We start from the raw sequence: 20216 nt of genomic DNA, 5'->3' as shown, positions 1-20216 counted from the left end.
TGGGCACCCACGGGTGGGGGGCACCCACGGGTGGGGGGCACCCACGGGTGGGGGGCACCCAGCGGCCCTCGGTGCAGCCCCCTCCGAACAGCCAGGGCTGCCGGATGCCAAATGTATTCCAGCCACGTCCTCAGGCTAATTTCAATTTCCTGGTAATTATGCAAATGAATGTGGATTTAATTAAGGGCAGATTTCATTAAAGTCTTCTTGGGGAAATGAGAACAGGGTGGGGGAGAGCGAGGAGGAGGGGGCGGTGGCAGGGAAGCAGAGATGAAGGCAGCGCCTGCCCCGGAAGATAAAACGGCCACGGGGGATGTGGAGGGGACGGGCGGGATCCTTTGGGAATGGGGACCATCCTGCAGGAGGGCAGAGCAGTGCCGGGGATGGATGCTCGGTGCGTCCCCAGCCCCGCTCCGGGCACCGGGCAGCGAGTCCTGCCCGTCCCCGGCTCCAGCAGCGGCGGCTCCCGGCCCCTTCCCTCCCACCAGGGCACCGAAAGCGTTGCTCTGACACATGATTCGTATTTTTCTCTTCCCCGGCTAAAAATACGGATTTGGCCACGCCGAGAGGTCTAGGAAATCAATGTCATTGTCACCAGGCTGGCTGGCAGGACTCTCCCCTCCCCTATCCAGACAAAAAAGGCATCGCTGCCATTTGACGTCTCGGAGCCGAAGCGGAGCTGCCTTTAATCCAAAGGGAAACGGGGCTAATTTTATCCCGGCAAGGTCGGGATGCTGCGAGCCCGGCAGCGCCCGCGGGGCAGGAGCTGCTTGTCTCCAGGCAAAAGCTCCAGGCACAAAAAGCGGAGCTGAAGTTTGCCAAGGCAGCACCTGCACGGCAGAGGTGTCACCTGGCCGGCAGGGCCACAACCTCCCCGGCCCCCTCCGGCTTTGCTGCCCGGGAGCGGCCGCTGACCTTGGGCAGTCCCCGAGGGAAGGATGAGCTGCACAGTCACTGCCCTGAAAGGAAAATAATCCTCGGTTTGGACAGGTCCTGGAGGAGCGGAGGGAAGGGGATGGGGTGGCAGGTGTGGAATGGGGTGGGTGTGGGCGCAGCATCCCGTAAAACCAGATCCTTCCGAGCTGGGAAGGCCAGGAAGGCCCGGCTGTGACACTCAGCTGCTGATCCCGCCTCGGATTTCATCCACCCCTCGATTCCGGAGCTGGATTGTGCCCGGTTTTCCTCACAGACACTTTGTGAGGCACTGCAGCCCCAGCTAAAACATTGGGGGTTGGGAGTAAAAATAACCGGGAATGATCCGCTCGCTCGTTGGGAGCCCAGTGATCAACGCCAAGCTGGCATCGCACGAAGTCCCACCCCAATCGCAAACAAGCCCTTTAAAAGGTAATATTTTGCCACTAGGATGGTGCCGCAGCTCGCTGCTGACTCAGGAGGGGCCGTGGGATGAGGAGGGAGTTCCCACGCAGCCCGAGCGGGGAGCGGAGCGCAGGGTCCGGGCTGCCGGGGCTTCCCCAGCCCCGCTCGGGGACAGGGGGACGCCAGCCCGGCCTGGGGAGCATCCACGAGCTGCGCTTCTCGGGGCTGATCCGCTTTCAAAAACTTCCAAAAATAGCGGCGGCACCGCGCTGGAACGGCGTGGGGAGGAAGTGTGACTCATGTGCCACCCGGTGCCCCGGCGGAACCGGGCGGGCGCCCGGGCGGGAATGCGGGAATGCGGGAATGCGGCAGCAGGAGAGCGGGCACGGGGGCATCCCGATGCTCTTTCTGGTGACAGCTGACTGCCCACGGAGGGGACGCAGCTCGGGCTCGTCCCTGCCTGTCCTTCCCGCGGGGACCCGCTGCAGTCTGCGGTTCCAGCTGCCAGGGATGATGGACAGATGTCAGTCAAGGCCTGGCAGCGGCCGAGGGCCCCAGCGGGAATGAGCTGCCGGAGACAGACAGCAAAAACTGTCCCGAGGTGGGGAAAAACGCAGCCTGTGCCGCCTGGCAAGGTCAGCAGGCTGGGAGGGAGAGGTGACCTTGTGTGACGAGCCAGCCACCTTTGGGAGGAGGCAGAGCAGAGCTGGCTGCGCCCCCAGGCCAGCTCCCAGCACAGCCCTGCCTGCTGGAAGGGCCCTGGGGCATCCCACGGGGAAGAGCCGCTGGCCGGGCCCTGCCGGGGCTGCCTGCCCTTGCTCCAGCCTCGGCCCCCGCGGGTCTCGGCTCGGGGCCGGGGGAAGCAGCAAAATGCTGCGGGAATCTCCCCCGGCATCTCCCGCCCGGCGCCGGCTCCCCACAGCGGCTCCGGGCACCTTCTCCCACCCAAAGGTGTTTGCTTTCCCCTGGAACAGGCAGGGCTTGCAGCGGGTGCTTTCCTCGTGGAACAGGCAGGGTTTTCCCCATGGAACGTGGAACAGGCAGGATTTTCCCCATGGAACAGGCAGGGTTTTCAGAGGGTGTTTCCCCACGGAACAGGCAGGGATTGCAGCGGGTTTTTTCCCTGTTTTCCCCATGGATCAGGCAGGGTTTTCAGCGGGTGTTTTCCCTGTTTTCCCCATGGAAGAAGCAGGGTTTTCAGCGGGTGTTTCCCCATGGATCAGGCAGGGTTTTCAGCGGGTGTTTCCCCATGGAACAGGAAGGGTTTTCAGCGGGTGTTTCCCCATGGAACAGGCAGGGTTTTCAGCGGGCTCTTTTGGCTGAGGCATGGGTGGGGGTGCCAGCTTTGGCAGGAGGGGGTTGGGGGCAGTTTTGGGTGCAGGGAGCTGCCAGGGCTCAGAGCACCCCCAGCCCTGAACACCCCCAAAGGTTCGGGCTGTGGGCTCCAGCTCGCAGGCCTCCCACGTTGCCATGGCAACTGCAGCATCCCAGCTTGGCAGGGATGGGAAATCTCCTCCATCCCCTCAGCGCCTCGCCCGGCCGTGGCTCTGCATCTGGCACAGGCAGCATCCCAAACCCACGGAGGAGCACGAGGTGCAATTCCTGCTGGCTCCGAGGGCTGGGCCGCACTCCTCCTTCCTGCACAGCCCTCCCAGAGCCACACGGCTGCCAGGGCAGGGGCAGGAGAGATTTCTGCTTTTCACATGTGGATCTTTCCATTCTGAACCCTTCCACCTGCTCTGGATCCGTGGGGTCCTGGCAAGCAGAGCATCCATCCCCCAGGCTGCTCCCACACCTTCCTGTTTTCTCTGGGCCCTGCTCCCCCAGTTGCCCCAGATTTGGGGGCAGCAGAGCCAGGGGTGTCTCTGGCCTGGCGTTACCCCATTAATCAGAGCATCCTCACGAGCATCCTCATCATTGCTCTCTGCAGCCTCCCGACCCCTCAGCTCCGAGCCCGGAGAGATCCCGAGCTAATTCCTGGCTGACAGCAGCGGCACAGGGCTGGGGAGAAGCTTAGCTCCTCTCGGAGGCTGCTGCACCTCCACAAAAGTCGCATTTGAAGAGCATTAATACAAGATTAATCGAGGTTTTAATAAACAGCGAATCGAGCGCTAATGGAGCCCGACTTGTAAGCCATGTGTAACACCCCGGGGGCTTAAAGGCATCCAGAACGCGGCTGGAACAGCTGAAAGGGGATGTTAATCACCTTGTAGCCCTGAAGACGCCGCAGGGGAAGGGAATCTTAGGGAGAAGACTGCAGGTGAGCCTGGGGCACGACCTCACCCCTCCCACGGCCACACGGGGATTTATTTACAGGAGTTTCCCCCAGCCCAGCCCTGGCACGATGGCGGGCGGAGGAATTTGGGACACCTGAGTGCCCCCGGCGCTGGGGCCACAGTGAAGCCAGGCCAGTTCACAAGGGAAGGCCAGATGTGCCCTGCAGCGCAGCAATTCCCTGTCACGAAATAGGGGGTGGTAACGGGACCATTGGAGGGGGCAAACCCTGCAGCTGCCCTGGGGTCCCTCTGCTGGGCAGGAGCCCATTGGCACCTCCCTGCCTGAGGCTGCTCCCAGATCTGACAATCCCAGGCAGGGATTTCAGTTCTCTCCATCCCGAGCTCCCTCAGCCTCTGCTGGCCTCGCTGCTGTTTGTGGCACCTCTGCAGCCACTCGAGGGCCAGGCCTGGCTTGAGGAGCAGAGCCAGGAGCCACTTCCAAGGTCCAAAGTCCCCCTGGACCCCGTGAGCGTGGCAGCTCTGCAGAGCTCCTGGGTCATGTCCGCCCCACAGGGCTGGCCAGGATGATTGGTGTGTGCCAGGGCTGCCTGCCCCAGCCCGCCCAGACAGCTGCCTTGGCTCCAGGCCAGGGGCACTGCAATGTTTGGAGGCTGCCAGCTGTGCTGGCCGTGGCTCTGGGCTGGACTTGGACTCTGGCTGGGGCTGGGTGGGAGCTCAGCAGCTCAGGATGGATGGACTGTGGTGCTTTAGTGGTCAGGAGCTTCTCAGGAGTGCTCAGTTTGCTTGGATAGCCCCTGTGGGGGAAGGAGCAGCTCTGCAGGACCCCAGAGCAGCAGGGCTGGAGCAGCCCAGGATTCTCTGTCAGGAGCTGAACACCATCTAGGCTTCCCAAGGAGGCTGGATCCTGGGAAAGGACAGCCCTGGGGACCAGCACCAATCCCATTTGTGTCACAAGGACCTCCCTGCAGGACGAGGCCTCCAAGTCACTGCCCAGCTGTCCCACCACCCATTCCTGGGAGCCACCGGCTCCTGCTGCTCCACAGCCCAGGGAGCATTCTCTGGCCCCTCTGCTGTGAGAGACCAGCACAGCTCAGGATCTTCTGCCAGAGCTCAGGAGAGGAGGAGCCCCACAGCCAGGGTCCCCCCTCAGAGCTGGGATTGCAGCTGTGGGTGATGTGGCCTCCAGAGCCCCCCGAGCTCCTGTGAGCTCTGTGAGTTCCTGTGAGCCAAAAGCACTGTCCAGTCTCCAGGCAGTGGCTGCCAGCTGAGGGACAATGGCCAGCCCAGGCAGAGGAGCAGGGACATCCTGCCCCACCCTGCTCCCTCCTTCCCTCTGTCACTTGAAGCCTCCCAGGTGTCAGTGCCAGGTAGGACAGCTGGTACATCACAGCATCCAGAGCACAGAATTCCAGAATAGTTCCTCTTGGAAGAGATCATTGGAGCTCACCTGGTCCCACCCTGCTCCAGCAGGGTCCCCCAGAGCATATTGGTCAGGATTGTGGACAGATGGCTCTGGAATCCCTCCAGGGAAGGAGCCTTAAGGGCCCCTCTGGGCACTGCTTGGTCACTGGAAGTTCTTCCTCATGTTGATGGTTATGGGAATGGTCAGAGCTTGGCCTCACTGATCTTGGAGGTCTTTTCCATCCCTAATGATTCCATGTCCAAATAGAACTCCTGGGATCAGTTCCTGCCCATGCCTGGGCCCTGCCCTGCCCCTCCCTGCACCCAGGGACAGCCAGGGCTGAGGGTCTCTCTCAGCTGGGGCTCCTCTCCAGGCTGAGCAGCCCCAGCTCCCTCAGCCTTTCTCACAAGGAGATGCTCCAGCCCCTCACCACTGTCTTGGGCAAACCAGTCACAAAGAGCCCCATTGGAGCCACCTGGGGGTCTTGAGCACCTGCAGCATCCTGGTGATCTTGCTGGACACGTTTTCATCTTCAGAATCATCTCTGAAAGCTCACAAAGATGTCAGGAGGCTCTGATGGCCAGGAAATGGCCAACATCCCAAGGGTGTGCAAGGAGGAGACTCCAGGGGTCAGAGCCATTGGGTCACCTGGCAGAGCAGCCAAGCACAGCCTCAGGACAGGGCTCAGCAAAGCCCCAGGTGAGGCTTAAACATCCCACAGGGATGGATGGATGGATGATGGATGGATGGATGGATGGATGATGATAGATGGAGGGATACATGGATGGATGATGGATGGATGATGGATGGATGGGATGGATGGAGGGATGGATGGATGGATGGATGGATGGACGGATGGATGGATGGATGGATGGATGGATGGATGGAGACAGACCCTACAGCCCCTCAGCTGAGCTCCCCAGGAGTTTTTGTAGGCCCAGCAGCCCCAGTTGACCCCACACTGTGAAATGTCCTGGCATAGTTTCTGCCTCGGTTTACTGATCAAACTGGTCACTTTTGGGGACAGGCAGTGCTGTTGCTGCTGGGCCATGGCTGTGCCAGGGACAGGAGGGCCCAGACAAGGCATTGGTTCCCTGGTTCCCCGTGTGACCCGGTGAGAGCCTGCAGGGAGCTCCTGTGTCTGTTCTGGCTGAGCATCCCCGTTGCCTGGGTTCATTCCCCTGAGTGACTCATCCCGGCCCCTTTATCACACAAAGAGCCCTTTGTGCTCCTCAGCCCTGCCAGGGGGAGTGCCAGGGACCAATTAATCCCCAGCTCCTGCTGCCACAGGCCTGCAATGGTGCCCTGGGAAGGGGGGATCAGGGACTGGGGAAGGGCCACTGCCTGCCCTGTGGGACAGAACTATTCCCACCCCAGGGAGAGAGTGGTGAGGCAAGGACCCAGTGATATCACAGCCATGGAAGGAGAGTTGGGCTGGGTGTGAAGGGACCTTAAGGATCACCCAAATCCCCTGCCATGGCAGGGACACCTCCCACTGTCCCAGGCTGCTCCAAGCCCCATCCAGCCTGGCCTTGGGCACTGCCAGGGATCCAGGGGCAGCCACAGCTGCTCTGGGCACCCTGTGCCAGCCCCTTCCCACCCTCCCAGGGAACAATTCCTAATTCCCAATATCCCATCCATCCCTGCCCTCTGGCAGTGGGAGCCATTCCCTGTGTCCTGTCCCTCCATCCCTTGTCCCCAGTCCCTCTCCAGCTCTCCTGGAGCCCCTTCAGGCACTGCCAGGGGCTCTGAGGTGTCCCTGGAGATCAGCAGTGGCTCTTGGCCAAGAGACCCAAGTGCTTTTGGCTCTGTCAGCCAGAGCAAGGCAGATGTTTGTGGGCACGGGAGGTGCCTGGCACAGGATGATCCAGTTTGGTGAGTGTGGGTGATCCAAGGATGCCTGCAGCAGGTCCATCAGCTCCTCCTGCTCCTGAGCCAGCCATGGACCTCAGGAGATGAAACCCAAGTGCCCAATTTTGAGTTTGCTGGGAGGGCAGCAAATCCTGCTGGCTGTGCAGTCATGCCCAGGCTGGTGGCTCTGGGACATTCCCAGGGCTCAGCAGGGCTCATGTGCACAGGGCTGAAGCAGAACCCCACTCTTTTTGGGGGTGAAAGAGTCAGTTTGGCCAGGCTGAGGGTGCTGAGCAGCCCATGTGGCTGCAGAGGGTCAGCACCCAGCTCGCCCAGCAGTGCCAGTGCTGGCCCTGGTCACAGCCACCAGAGGAGGGCACAGCCAGGCTGTGCCCGGGGGGTTGAGCTGCTCCTGCAGCTCCTGCCAGCTCTGCCCCTGCCCTGCTCAGGCTGGCAAGGGCAGTGATCAGGTCCCCTCAATCACCTGGGGTGGTGTCAGTGTCCCACTGCTGCTGGGGACAGCCAGGCAGCAATTACCAGGCTGCTAATTAGCTAAATCCATCCTCAGCAGGAGTGAGGCTCTGCCTGTGCCCTGCCAGGGAGAGCATCCAGCACCTGGGACACCAATCCTTCCTGGGGAGGGACAAAGGGCTCACCTGAGAGCTCCCAGTGTGTGAATGAACACAGTGTGCCCACCCAGGAGCTGCTCTGCCCCCAGCACCCACCCCGAAGGGAGCTGGGAGAATGGGATTTCAGCAGCAGGCACTGTGCTCCCATTCCTGCCACGGCAGGACCCTAAGGGGTTAACAGCAAACGCCACCTCCTGTATTTTATCTCTCCTCCATTGAGGCAGCTCCGACAGTGGCAGCAGAACAATGCAAAATTCTGATTAGCTCTGGTTTTCCAGCAAGAGGGGAGGCACAAGAGGGTGGGGATTTAATACTATTCTGCATAATTTTTAATCTAAATTCCATTTCTTTTCTTTTCTTTCTCCAGGAAGCAAACAATCTAGGGGGTTTTGTACTCAATTTCTTGCTTTCATAATCTAAATGAATTGTTTGCAAGTAGGAGCCAGCTGCAAAGCTGGCAATCTCGGATCAAATCTGCCTTTCTCCTAGTTCTTTCAATCATTAATTTGCTCCTCAGCTCTGATTAGCTAATCCTGGCTGCCTCGTGGCAGTTTCCAGGGAAAAACAGTGCAAGAGCTGCAGCTCCCATGGATGGAGGGATGGATTCCTGGTGGTGCTCCTGGTTGTCACTTCTCCAGAGACAAGTGGGGTATTCTCTAGGAGAAAAGGCTGGCAGGGTTATTTCTGGCATGCTGGCATTTTGGAAATACCAGAGGATGCTTCTTCCCCCTGCTCTGTGCAGGGTGTGCGAGTTTGTTACGCTGAGATTAATTAGCTGGGCTTTAAAATAGGAACCCAAAGCACTGCAGCAGCTCCTTGCTCAGAGATATCTGGGTGCTGCCCCATTTTTGGGATGGTGCTGCTGTGCCTGGGGGATGTGGCAGAGCTGCCACCTTCATTTCCTAGGTGGGAAACTGAGGCACAGGCGGTGGATGGAGCTCACAGGGCTCAGGCCCCAGCAGGGATGCCTGGAAGGGGATGGGAAATGTTTTGTGCCAGGCCCTGGTTTGTTACACAGTGAATTGATCTCGACTCAGGGGGTGCTGAGGCCCTGGCACAGGGTGGATCCCTGGCAGTGCCCAAGGCCAGGCTGGAGCAGCCTGGGACAGTGTGAGGTGTCCCTGGGGGATAGGATGAGCTTTAAGATCCCTTCACAGCCAAACCATTCATAACTCTCTGATTTTATTAATTAATTCCATGAATTAATGAATTAATTGGTCTCAGCTCCTGGGAGTGCTCCTGCCAAGCCCAGGTGGGCTGGGGGTGTCCCCGTGGGATGTCACCTCCCCAGGCTCACTGCTGGCACTCACCAGACCCCCCCTCCCGATGTCCAGCTGCAGTCCCACAGGCCTGAGGGCGCGGGGGACAGGGACAGGGCTCTGTGACCCCCGTGGCACCAGGCTGGCAGGGTCAGGGCTGCTGCTGCCCCCTCCTCACGTGCAGCTCCACAGGGCTGCTCCCTCAGCTGCTCTCTTTATTCCATTCCTTTTCCAGATAAATTCCCCGAGTGCTGGGGGTGGATCCTTCTAATTTCCATTTGTTTCAAAGCCGTGCAGGGCTCACAAGCATGACAGAAATGTGCCTGGAGTGCAGGAAATGGCCTACTTAGCTGCAGGAGCAGAGCAGGCTCCTCCAGCCCATGACTCCAAGGACCTCGTCCTCGCCAGGGACAGGGCAGCTGCCTGCTCCCCTCTCCAGCTCCTGTCTGGAGATCTCTGGTCCCACCACAGAGCCCAAAGAGCCCATCCAGGCAGAGCAGGGCTGGGGAGCAGAGCTTGGGAGAAACTTCCAGGGTTGGACAGGGCTTGGGAGCAGCCTGGGATAGTGGAAGGTGTCCCTGCCCACGGAAGGGATGGGATGGGATGAGTTTTAAGGTTTCTTCCAACACAAAGCAGGCTGGGTTTCTGTGATGGTGACACTGAAATGCTGTGTGAGGTCAGGCCAGGTCACTGTGTCCCCCTCTGTCACACCTGGCTGGCTGTGACAATCCCTGTTGCTGTTCCAGGATTAGAGAGGGGCAGGGCTGTGTTAGGACTGGTCCCTGCTGAGGAGGCAGAGCTTGCAGGGCCCCACCTCTGACAGCTCTGGGACTCACTGGGCACTTCCATCTCATCTCCAAAGGGACAGGTGTCAGAGGAGTCACCTTCCCACAGCTGGGAGGGAGGAGGGCTCAGCCCAGGCTCACCCCCAGCCCCCAGAGCTGGGCTGGCCCCACTGCTCTGCCCTCCCCTCTGGGACACTCACAGGGACTGTCCCTGCCACCTCTGCCATGGCTGGAACCAGAGGCAGGCACAGAATGACAGAATGTCCTGAGCTGGAAGGCACCCCAAGGATCATGGATCCCGCTCCAGGTCCTGCACAGACCCCAAACAACCCCACCCTGTGCCTGAGCATTGCCCAAGCTCTCCTGGAGCTCTGGCAGCCTCGGGGCTGTGCCCATTCCCTGGGGAGCCTGGGCAGTGCCAGCACCCTCTGGGGATGAATCTTTCCCAAAATCCAGCCTGACCCTGCCCTGCCCAGCTCCAGCCATTCCCTGCCCCAGAGATCAGAGCTGCAGCCCCCCCTGAGCTCTGCCCTCAGTCTCCTCCTCCAGCTGAACAATCCAAGTGCCCTCAGCTGCTCCTCAGACCCCTCCCCATGCCCAGGTCCCTCCTCTGGACACTCCAACAGCTTTAGATCCTTCTGATATTGTGGCATCCACACCTGCCCCAGATCTGAGATGAGGCCCCAGCAGGGCAGGGTCTGTGCCTGAGCAGGGCAGGTGGGAACAGGAGCTTCCTGGGCTGAGAAGTCTTTCCCAAAGGAAAAGGAGGCCAGAGTGTCCCAGGAAGGCTGTGGGTTTGCATTAACAGCAGCTTCCTTTCCTCTGGGCTCCTGGAAAGGCTGGCAGGACCAGCAGCTGCTGCAGGAGGAGGAAGAGGAGGCAGGGCCCTGTGCAGGGAGCACGGTGGGGGCTGGCCCAGCCCAGGACAGGGCTGCTGGAGCAGAGGCAGGTGAGCTGTCCAGCCTTTCATCTTATTGAACAGCTCAGCCTGGTGTGCTGACCCTCCAGGGATGCAGCTTCCCCTCTATTTCCATTCCATTTGCTGGGGTTTGTCTGGCTCAGAGCAGCAGCAGCAGCAGTCTCTCCATGCAGTCCCTGAGGCCTGGGGGAGGTGGAGTCCCCAGGAGGCGCCTGAGAGACACAGAGTGAGCACCTGGCCCTGTGCTTGCCTCCTGAGGTTCTCCCAGCCAGGGGAGAGCTCCAAGCCTTGCTCCAGGCTCACAAGCACATTGTCTCTGGATGGACTCCATAGGGAAGCACAGCCACAGGTCCCAGGGGGTTGTTTTGGGGCACTGAGCCTTCCTCCACCACCCTGAGCCATGCTAACACCTCAGACTGTGTTTAATTCCAAACAAACAGTGCTCTTAGAGCTGCTGGTGCCTGTGTGTCCATGTCCACAGTGGCACCCAAGGCTGCCTTGCCCCTCTCTGCTAGCAGGGCTGGGCCTCAATTCGGTGGATGCTCTCTGATGTCAGGGGGTCAAAAAAGCAGCAGAGCAGATCCTGGGCCTGGGGAGAAACCAAGGAAAGGGTTAGAGGAGACCTGTGAGTTCTGTGAGTGGCAAAGAAACTTTTTTCCAGAGGCAGGTTCCTGTGCAGAGGCTGTTTCTGGCTGGATTGATCCCAGCACAGAGTGGCTGTGAGTGTCCCACAGCCCGGGACACTGCTCCTTGTGAGGCCCAGGAGCTGTGTTTGCAAGGAAATGAAGAAAAGCAACAACAAGCAAGGTGCTAAGTGGAAATCCCCTCCCTCCCTGGCTGCTCTGCCTGTCCTTCCCAGGCCTGGCACGGCTGTTTGTGAGCTGGAGAGGCCAATGGGGTGCCAGGGGCTGAGCCCAGCCTGCAATCCTGGCTGTGCCAAAGGGCCCCAAAGCACTGGGGATGCTGTGCTGCCACCCACCCCACACAGCCCTCAGGCTCTCCTGCCTCTCCTCACAGCTCCTGAGTCTCTTTCAGGGGACTGCAGCCCCTCTGCCTGCTGCTCAGGGGACAGGGTCACACCAGGAGGGGCTGGGAGGTTTTCCCTGCGTTGCTGTGCTCCAGTTCCACGTTCCAGGTGTCTGCAGGGACGGTGGCTCCAGGCAGAGTGGGGGGATTGCTGCTGCCAGGGGAGGCTGGGCTGCTCCCCGTGGGCTCTCACTGAGGGACAGAGACTGTGTCACCCCACTGCTGTGATGGTGGCAGGTCAGTGATGTCACCGAGGGACAGCCACTCTGTCCCCACAGCCCCACACAGCCGCAGTCACGGCTGCAGGTGACAGCAGTGTCCAGCCCCAGGACACCCCAGTGCCCAGGCTGAGCACTGCACTCCCTGACCACTCCCTCATCACTGGAGACATCCCAGTCTGGGCATGGACCAGCTGCAGGGACAGCCCTGAGGAAGGTCACCAGCCGCTGATGGTGGCACCAACAAACAGGGCTCTGTCACTCCCAAATGGGAGCTGTGCTGAGTGTGCCTGGCAGGGTCACTGGGGGAACTCCCAAAGCCTGGATTTCTCTGCTCCTCGGGCAGGTGTTTCACCCAGGGCAGCTGGAGTGCTCCAGGAATGCAGCAGAAGCAGGCACAGATGTCAGCACTGCACCAGGCCACGTTGGAAAGCTGATTCCTCATCCTGCTGCCTAATCCCAAATCACACTGGGAGCAAGGATGATATTCCATTTCACTTCCATGGCTTGACTCCACCAGCAAAGGCTGCAGCTCTGCTCAGACCATGAGGATTTGAAACCCATGTTCATTTAACCCTCCTGAACTTTGCCTGACACGGACTTGTTCCTCATTAGCTTTGCCCTGCAAAGCCTGGCTGACATTTCACAAACTCATTAGCAGGAGATCAGAGCCTCAAACACCATTCCCGGGGCCATCCTTTGAGGAACAGATTCCCGGTGGGTTTGCTCCTCAGATCTCGCTGTGATTCCTGAACCTGCCCTGGATTTGGGAGACAAAGGCCCATTGGAGCTGCTGCTGTGCTGTTCGTGCCCCCAGGGAGATGTGCTGCTGCCCCAGGACCGCATTCCTTCTGGGAACCCCCAGCCCCCTGCTTCCAGAGGGATTAGCCTGCACACCCCAGGCTGCCAGGAGCAGGGAGAAGGGCTGAGCATGTTTGCTTTTTCTCCTCCCTAGCACAAAAAGCCCTCTAAGCCTCTCCCTGATAGGCTCGTTCCCCAAGCAGAAGGGATTTTGTGTCAGGCACGGAGATGTAATGTCCTTTCAAAGCAAATCAGGAGACAGCCTGCACTCGCTGGCCTGTCACATTCCTTGGCAACAGCCTGGCACCCTGGCAGCAGCCAGGGCTGGGCTGGCAGAGCCCTGCAGAGCCGTGCCCCGGGCACTGCAGCGCTGGGATCCACTCGGGAAAGGGCTGGGAGCTCAGGGATCTGCCTGGGAAAGGGTTGGGAGCTCAGGGATCTACCTGGGAAAGGGTTGGGAGCTCAGAGATCCGTTTGGGAAAGGGCTGGGAGCTCAGGGATCTGCTTGGGAAAGGGTTGGGAACCCAGCTCAGGGATCTGCTGTGCCCTCGGAAAGGGAACCCAGCTCAGGGATCTGCTGTGTCCTTGGGAAAGGAAACTCAGCTCAAGGATCTGCTCAGGAAAGGGCTGGAAACCCAGCTCAGGGATCATCTGTGTCCTCGGGACAGGGCTGGGAACTCAGGGATGCTCTGTGCCCTTGGGAAAGGGCTGGGAACTCAGGGATCTGCTCGGGAAAGGGCTGGGAACCCAGCTCAGGGACCATCTGCACCCTCGGGAATGGGAGATCAACTCAGGGATCCTCTGTGCCCTCGGGACAGGGCTGGGGGCTCAGCTCAGCCTCTCCGGGGCACTCGGGGTGCTTCTGTGGCGTTAAAGGCAGGGATGCACACTGTTAAAAGCAGGAATGCACACTGTTAAAAGCAGGAATGCACACTTCAAAGAGGGCTCGGTGTCTTTTAAGGCTCAGTCCTTAGAGCACTGGTGCTTGAAGGCAGCAGCTCTGATGTGTTAGCTGAGGTTACAAACACATCTCACTCTCCTGCTGGGCTTTTACTGGGGGAAAAAAGGGATCCAGAGGAGAGGTTTGTCCACTTGCTATCGGTTCTCACTCTCCACAAGTCTTTTATCACAGAACCACGGAATGGTTTGGGCTGGAAGGGACCTTAAAGCTCGTGTCACTCCACCCCTGGCATGGGCAGGGACAGCTCCACCAGGACTTGCTACCTCCTGATCCCAACTCCTCAGGCTCTGCCTCCTCTCTCCAAACCCCTCATTTGTTTTGAGCTAAATTTTGATGATTACAGCCTGAATTTTGAATGCATTTATGCAGTTTATTCCCATTAGCTGCCCACATGTCTGGAGCTCAGTGTTTCCTTTCTTGGGCTGAATTACTGAGAAAATATTCAGCTAGACCATCCCTGGAATGGCTAATGGCTTCACTCCTCCTCTTCCACTTGGATTTGGGCTTCTGAAATGCAACTTCCAGAACACAGGACTTGTGCCATAGGGCTGAATGAACGTTTCTTGTCACTGTTTTTGACAAATATCACAGACACTTGAAATTCTGTCCTGGGAGGGTGGGCAGGCCCTGGCACAGGGTGCCCAGAGCAGCTGTGGCTGCCCCTGCATCCCTGGCAGTGCCCAAGGCCAGGCTGGGCGGGGCTTGGAGCACCTGGGACAGTGGGAGGTGTCCCTGCCATGGCAGGGGTGGCACTGGATGGGCTTTAAGGTTCTTTCCAACCCAAACCATTCCACACTTCTGTGATATTTTTCTCAGTATTGATTTTTCACAAAAAGTAACAGAGTTTCTATGGAAAATACAGAACCTTTATCAATATCTCCAAATGTTTTGATTCAAAGCTGTGTCACCACTGCAATGTGGGAGACAGTTTGACAGGATTTTGGTCCCACCTTCCCCATGTTCTGGGCTCTCAGCCTAAGCCAAGGCTTGGGGCTGTCACCACCTCTGACTCACAAAAGTTATCATTTTCTTTGAAATTTCAACCAATATTAACAAGTTTCCTACATCACAGGAGCACAAAGAACACATATCCATAGCACAAACTTCTCCACTTGCCTGATTCTCATTCTGGGGATAAAGGAGATGCTCTGCAGTGTCCAGGACTGACTGGTTCTGCCAGCAGGCACTGGGGGCAGAGACAAAGGGAAGCAGGGTTAGTTTGCCATGTCAGCTGGGAGGGAGCTCTGAGCTCTGTGCCAGCAGCTCCAGCCACAGGCATCTGCTGCTGCTCCTCTTTACACAGCTAAACCCTGGCTTTTACAAAGCTTTGTGTAAATGGCTTTGCACTATTTAAATACAAACCTTCAAACAAACTTTAAATACAAACTGGACAAGCCACGTCCAGTTGCATAAGGGTGGTTCTGGGGCAGTGGGAAAAGCACATAAATCACATAAAAGCCCTGGGCAAGAGGCTTTTTCTGCACTGAGATAACACAGGGACCCTGCAGTGATTATGTGACAGAGTTGGAAAGCAATTTGTAGTGAACCATAAGGTCCTGGCTAGAACTTAAACTCTAGTTTAATACCTGTTCCTACTTGGTATTTCCCACATTGCTCACACACTATGGTTTCTTTATTCAGAATATTGCAAAAGTAGAAAAAATACCTAAGTCCTGTTTCTCATTATGTTCACTCCCCAGGTGAAGAAATGATTATCAATGTTTTCTATTTCTATCTCTATGCTTTCAAAATACAAACATGGTAAAAACACTTCTATGTTTAAGGAGTTTCACCTTTGCTCCAATTTCTGCATCCTTTGTAGACAGGATTACCCTTATTTAGATAGCCAAGGACTTTTTTAGTGCATAAAAAAAAGCATTGTAAGGTTGTTTGTTCATTTTTAAAGTGTTTTCTGGGTGTTTTCCCCCAGTGCCAAGGGGAGCGGGCACTGCCTCACCAGTCCTGGTTCTGCTCTGCCCCTCCTCAAGCCACACACCGCCTGACCTCAAAACGTATTCCAGAGGGATGGAAAGGCGAGGTACCAAACTCAGAGGTGCCTTTTGAAGGGACTCTGTGCACACTCGGAGCCTCAGGCTCGAGAACTCCCCCGAGGCTTTGGAAACCCCTCCCAGCTCCCTCCCCCACAGCCAGGTATTGCGCTTGGCAACAGTTTTCCCTTCCCTGGTTTTCAACAGCTCCGAGATTTTACACCCCATTTTTTTTTTTTTTTTTTTTTTTTTTGAAATTTCTACACCTCCTTCCCCTCCAAAGCTCCCCGGGATGAGTTTCCTACAGGGACAACATCGCTCCCGGCTAGCAGCAATTAGCACTTGGTAAGAATGTTTCATCAGAGAGAAAAACATCCAGCTAAGTTCCTCAGCTCCTGGCTTCTGCTCTGATCGCAGGCCCTAGTTTCAAGGCTGCAAGGCACAAAGCCTGGCCTAAACTCTAATTTTTCCCTGCTGCAGCTTGGTTTGGGGGGGCTTTAGCCAAAGCCTGCCTATTGAGCTGAGTTAACCAGGTGAGCCGCTAAGTCTGTGCACAACACAGGCCCTGACAATCTTAAAGTGCTTTTTAAATGCTTAAACCATAGAGGAGTAATCACTGTGGAACCAGCATCACCTCTTAAGGCAGCTAAATCTGGTTTGTCATGCATAAAAAGCAGAGCATGCCTTCCTTCCAGGAGTTGCTTTGAATCTATTGCTATAAATTCTTGCCTCTGCCACCCTGCAGCCAGGAAATGTGGCTGTGAAAACAAGTTCTGACAGGGAAAATTCAGATGCTTTATCCTGAGCCATCCAGGCAGCCAGATGCTGCCAGAACAAGCGAGGGGAGTCCCACATGGTTTTCCCTTGGCTGTGGATAGGATGGGCTCACTTCCCTCTCTGGGGTCCCCCACTGCTCCCTCTCCTGTTCCAAACCCCCCCTGTGCCCTGTGAGCTGCCCCTGGCACACTGCAGCCCAAGTGCCAGGCTGATTTTGTGCCCACAGCTGCGTTGTTCTGCCCCTTTTTTCTGTGCCCGGTGGGTTTTGGTGCAGAAATGATGCCCTGGATGTCCAGGGAGCAGCCAGAGTGGGCCCTGCTGCTGAACAACCACAGCAAGGAGGGTTTGGGGGCGCCTCCAAACCCCCCAGATCTGAATGCCTGTCCTTGGCAGGAAAGCTTGAACAGGCTCAGGACTAGGAGCAGTTTCACTGGCAGAGCCCACATTGTTCCTCTCAACACCTGATTCCTCTTTATCCCAGCCCATCTCTGACATCACAGATGGGAACGTCCTTCCCTCCCTCCCTGCCCGTGGCACAAAGCCAGAGAAATGTGGCTCAGCTGGGACTCAAGGGCTGGAAAATAATCCCTTCACGGCGGTGAGGCTCCAGCAGTGCAGCTGGACCCGGGCAGGTATTGCAATCCTGGGTCCTGGCAGAGACAGGAGATAAATATCCAGTGATTTATCCGGGACACAAAGGGCTGATGGAGCTGCGAGAGTAATTAACCTCTGCTGTTATTTAAATTGAAGATGTCTTGGCATGAATTGTCCTTGGGAGGCACCAGTGAAGTCAGGCTCGTTTGAAAAAGTTCCACAGCTTGACAGACAAAAAGGGTGTGAGCTCCTGATCTCCCCGAGGATCAGAGCCCTCCCTCCTCCCACCCTCGGGCACACCTTGCTGCACCTCCCTTCCACAGGCATTTTCCATCATGAAGGCAAAAATTATGTTGGTTTTTTATTTCTTTGGTTTTGGGGCTTTTTTTGTTTGTTTTTTGGGGGGTTTTGGGTTTTTTGGGGTTTTTTTGTGTGTGTGTGTTTTTTTTGGTTTTTTGGTTTTTTTCGGTTTTGGGGTTTTTTTTTGTAGAGCTGGTTTGAAAAGGCTCTGTGATCACTGGTTCTGACACTGGGGGGAGAGGCAGAGTGGATCCTGCTGTTTGGGGCTGGATCCATTCATTTGAGAGTGGATCCTCGTATTTGGGGCTGGATCCATTCATTTCAGAGTGGATCCTTCTCTTTGGGGCTGGACCCTGCTCTTTGGGGGTAGATCCACTCATTTGGGACTGGATCCTGCTCTTTGGGGGTAGATCCATTCATTTGGGAGTGGATCCTGACCCCCATAAGTGACACACAGGTATTTTGGAGCTCAGCACAGAAGTTCATCCTTTGTGCAGAGCAGGAGGGGGGTGAAGGTGCAGACATTGGCACAATTCCTGCTCAGCCCCTGGGGGCTCTGAAAGCCAGGAGGAGGCACAGGAGGTGTCCCTGGAGGGGCTGCCTTGGGACTGGCCCCTGGAATCCCAGCCAGCCTGGAGGACAGGGGAGTGCTGGGCTTTAAGCAGCACCCATGGCTGTGCTGCTGGGCAAAACAGAGATATTGGGATCTGGAGTGACTCTCCCAGAACTCCCTCCAGCAGTGACCTCCAGGTTCCCAAAAGTTCACTTTTTTTTTCTCATTGTAAACCAGAGGAAGCTGGGAGAAATCTCACCACAAAGGCCTTGGCTGACTGGCTGTTTGTCTCCCCTTGCAGAGAGGAAAGTTTGGGATGTGGCTCCCAAGGGTGTGATTTTAAATGAATGGAAGTCAAAATCTTGTCAATAGATTAAAAACATTTTTGAAAAGTTACCAATGGAATCTGTTCCAACCATCCCTCCCAGGTGTGGCCCTGGGAACATTTCTGCAGGGTGAGAACTCTGAGGTGCAGCCACGGGGATGCTCAGCTTTGATCCCTTGGAGCCTGCAAACCCCAGCACTCCTGAATCCACTGACAGCACCTTCTGGAAGTGCTCCAGAGGGCACAGCCCAAGCCAGGATGGGTTTTTTGGCCTGGCTGCTGGGCTGCTCCACATGGGATGTGGCACAGCCCTGGCTCTGGTTCCTGTGCCAGAGGAGCCACGTGTGAGAGCTGCACATGCCAGTGCCAAACAGCAGCCCCGTGCAGGGAGCCCTTCCCTCTGGGGAACACAGGGTTAATTGTCCTGCTAATCACTCTGTTTCACTAATCAGTCCCTGCAGAGGGGTTCTGTTTGTTTTTCCAGGCTTATACATCCTCTACCCAGCTTTTCTGGTGGTTTATTTAAGAGGCTAATTTTTGATTTTGCTTTCTGGTGTTTATTTTAAGGTTTGGTTTTGTGTTTGTTTTTTCTTTTTCTTTTCCTTCACAGCAAACATAAAATCTGCTAAGATATTTCTCCTAGGAATTTTATTGATTCAGCAGGTCTATTCCCAATGTGAGTCCTAATTGCAGAGAATTCCCTGGATTCATGGAACCACGCTGCTGAGCCTTATGGACACTGCAGCTCCTTAACAAAGGACACAACTCGGTTTTTTAAGGTCCTGAGTAGAGGACACATGGCTTGGAAACTGGGGGACACTCTCAGGTATTGGGCCACTCACTACAAGAGACATTGAGGGGCATGTCCAGGGAAGGGAACAGAGCTGGGAAGGGTCAGGAGGGGCTGGGGGAGCTGGGAAGGGGCTCAGCCTGGAGCAAAGGAGGCTCAGGGGGGACCTTGTGGCTCTGCACAACTCCTGACAGGAGGGGACAGCCGGGGGGGTCGGGCTCTGCTCCCAGGGAACAGAGACAGGACAGGGGGAACGGCCTCAGGCTGGGCCAGGGGAGGTTTAGGTTGGATATTGGGGAAATTCCTCCATGGAAGGGTGGTCAGGGCCTGGCACAGCTGCCCAGGGCAGTGGTGGGGTCACCACCCCTGGAAGAGTTAAAATGTGTGGATGTGGCACTTGAGGGCCTGGATTAATGGTGAACTTGATCTTTCCCAACCTGAACAATTCCATGACCAGTGAGTGACCCACAACAGGCTGCCCTTGAGTCAGAAGCACAGAAGAGAGGTGCCCTCCCTCAGGGCAGCAGCAGCTCCTCCTTACCTGTCCAGCAGGGAGTCCAGGGAGGTGACAGAGCTGTCCCACTGTGCTGCCAGCACCAGGCACAGCCCATCCTTCAGCAGGGAGCACTGCAAGAGAGGGAGGAACAGAGCCTTGGTGCTGCTCTGCACCTGAACAAGTCTCTAAGGGTGGCTGATGGGTGAGGAACAGGAGCCACAGAGCAACAGATCCCCCCAGGCAGAGGCAGTGCCATGTCTGAGCTGTCTGTGACCCCCCCAGCCCTCAGAGTGAAAACCAGCAGTGCCTGGGTGTGTTATTCACTCCCTGCCTCTGCTGGAAGCAGGAACACCAAGGCAGGTGAATATTGAGATATTTTAGCAGAAACACTCAGTACTTGAAGCAGCCCATCTCCCTCCTAGAGAGGGAGAGCAAAGGCTGTGACATTCATCTGGCACTCAGCAGTGCCAGATGCTTCTGGAAACACCCCAGCTCTGCCCAGGGCCATTTATCTCTGACAGGAGGAGGGAGGGATGGCTCTGCTCCCCCAGAGCTGCTGTGTCCTTCCTAGAGAGCTGTGCACATTCCCTGTGCAGGGGATGGATCCTCAGGGGACTCAGGGCACAGGCAAGCAGTGCTTACACTAATTGGCTGCTAGATGTAATTGCTGTTCCATACAGATGTACTTCAAAGGGATGTGTCAGTTTTAAAAAGCACAACCTGAAAAGATCTTACATGTTCCTATTACAGATAACACCCAAGACTTAGAACTGAGAGCTGGAAGCCCAAATGTTTGTGTTTTGTGAGGGAGCTGCTGTGGTCTGAGAGCCCTTGTGTGACTGCCACTGTCATTACTGTCCCCCCTTGCTTACTCTCTGCTGCTGGCAGCACCTTCCTGCCCATTCCACCTCCCAGCTCTGCCCAGGCAAGGCTCCTGACTGGGTGGGCTTCTCCTACCCCAAGAGGAAAACAGCCTGGGCCTGGTTTT

The 20216-nt window shown here is 56.8% G+C and overlaps 1 protein-coding gene across 1 annotated transcript in view; it reads right to left on the bottom strand.

Annotated features, from left to right (window-relative positions):
• Positions 1-10910: 10910 nt before the first annotated feature.
• The window catches only part of C14H16orf71 (chromosome 14 C16orf71 homolog), an 88250-nt gene continuing 78944 nt past the window's right edge, over positions 10911-20216 (bottom strand). The window contains exons 19-21 of the mRNA XM_030958418.1: positions 19274-19359; positions 14522-14591; positions 10911-10988 (exon numbers count right to left, since the gene is read on the bottom strand). Of these exons, the coding sequence (XP_030814278.1) occupies positions 10911-10988; positions 14522-14591; positions 19274-19359 (234 nt within the window). The remainder of the gene's footprint in view (positions 10989-14521; positions 14592-19273; positions 19360-20216) is intronic.

The sequence above is a fragment of the Camarhynchus parvulus genome, chromosome 14 (assembly GCF_901933205.1).
Source record: "Camarhynchus parvulus chromosome 14, STF_HiC, whole genome shotgun sequence".
Taxonomy (NCBI): domain Eukaryota; kingdom Metazoa; phylum Chordata; class Aves; order Passeriformes; family Thraupidae; genus Camarhynchus; species Camarhynchus parvulus.
Note: the sequence above shows the minus strand (reverse complement) of the source record. Positions and strands in the feature narration are given on the sequence as shown.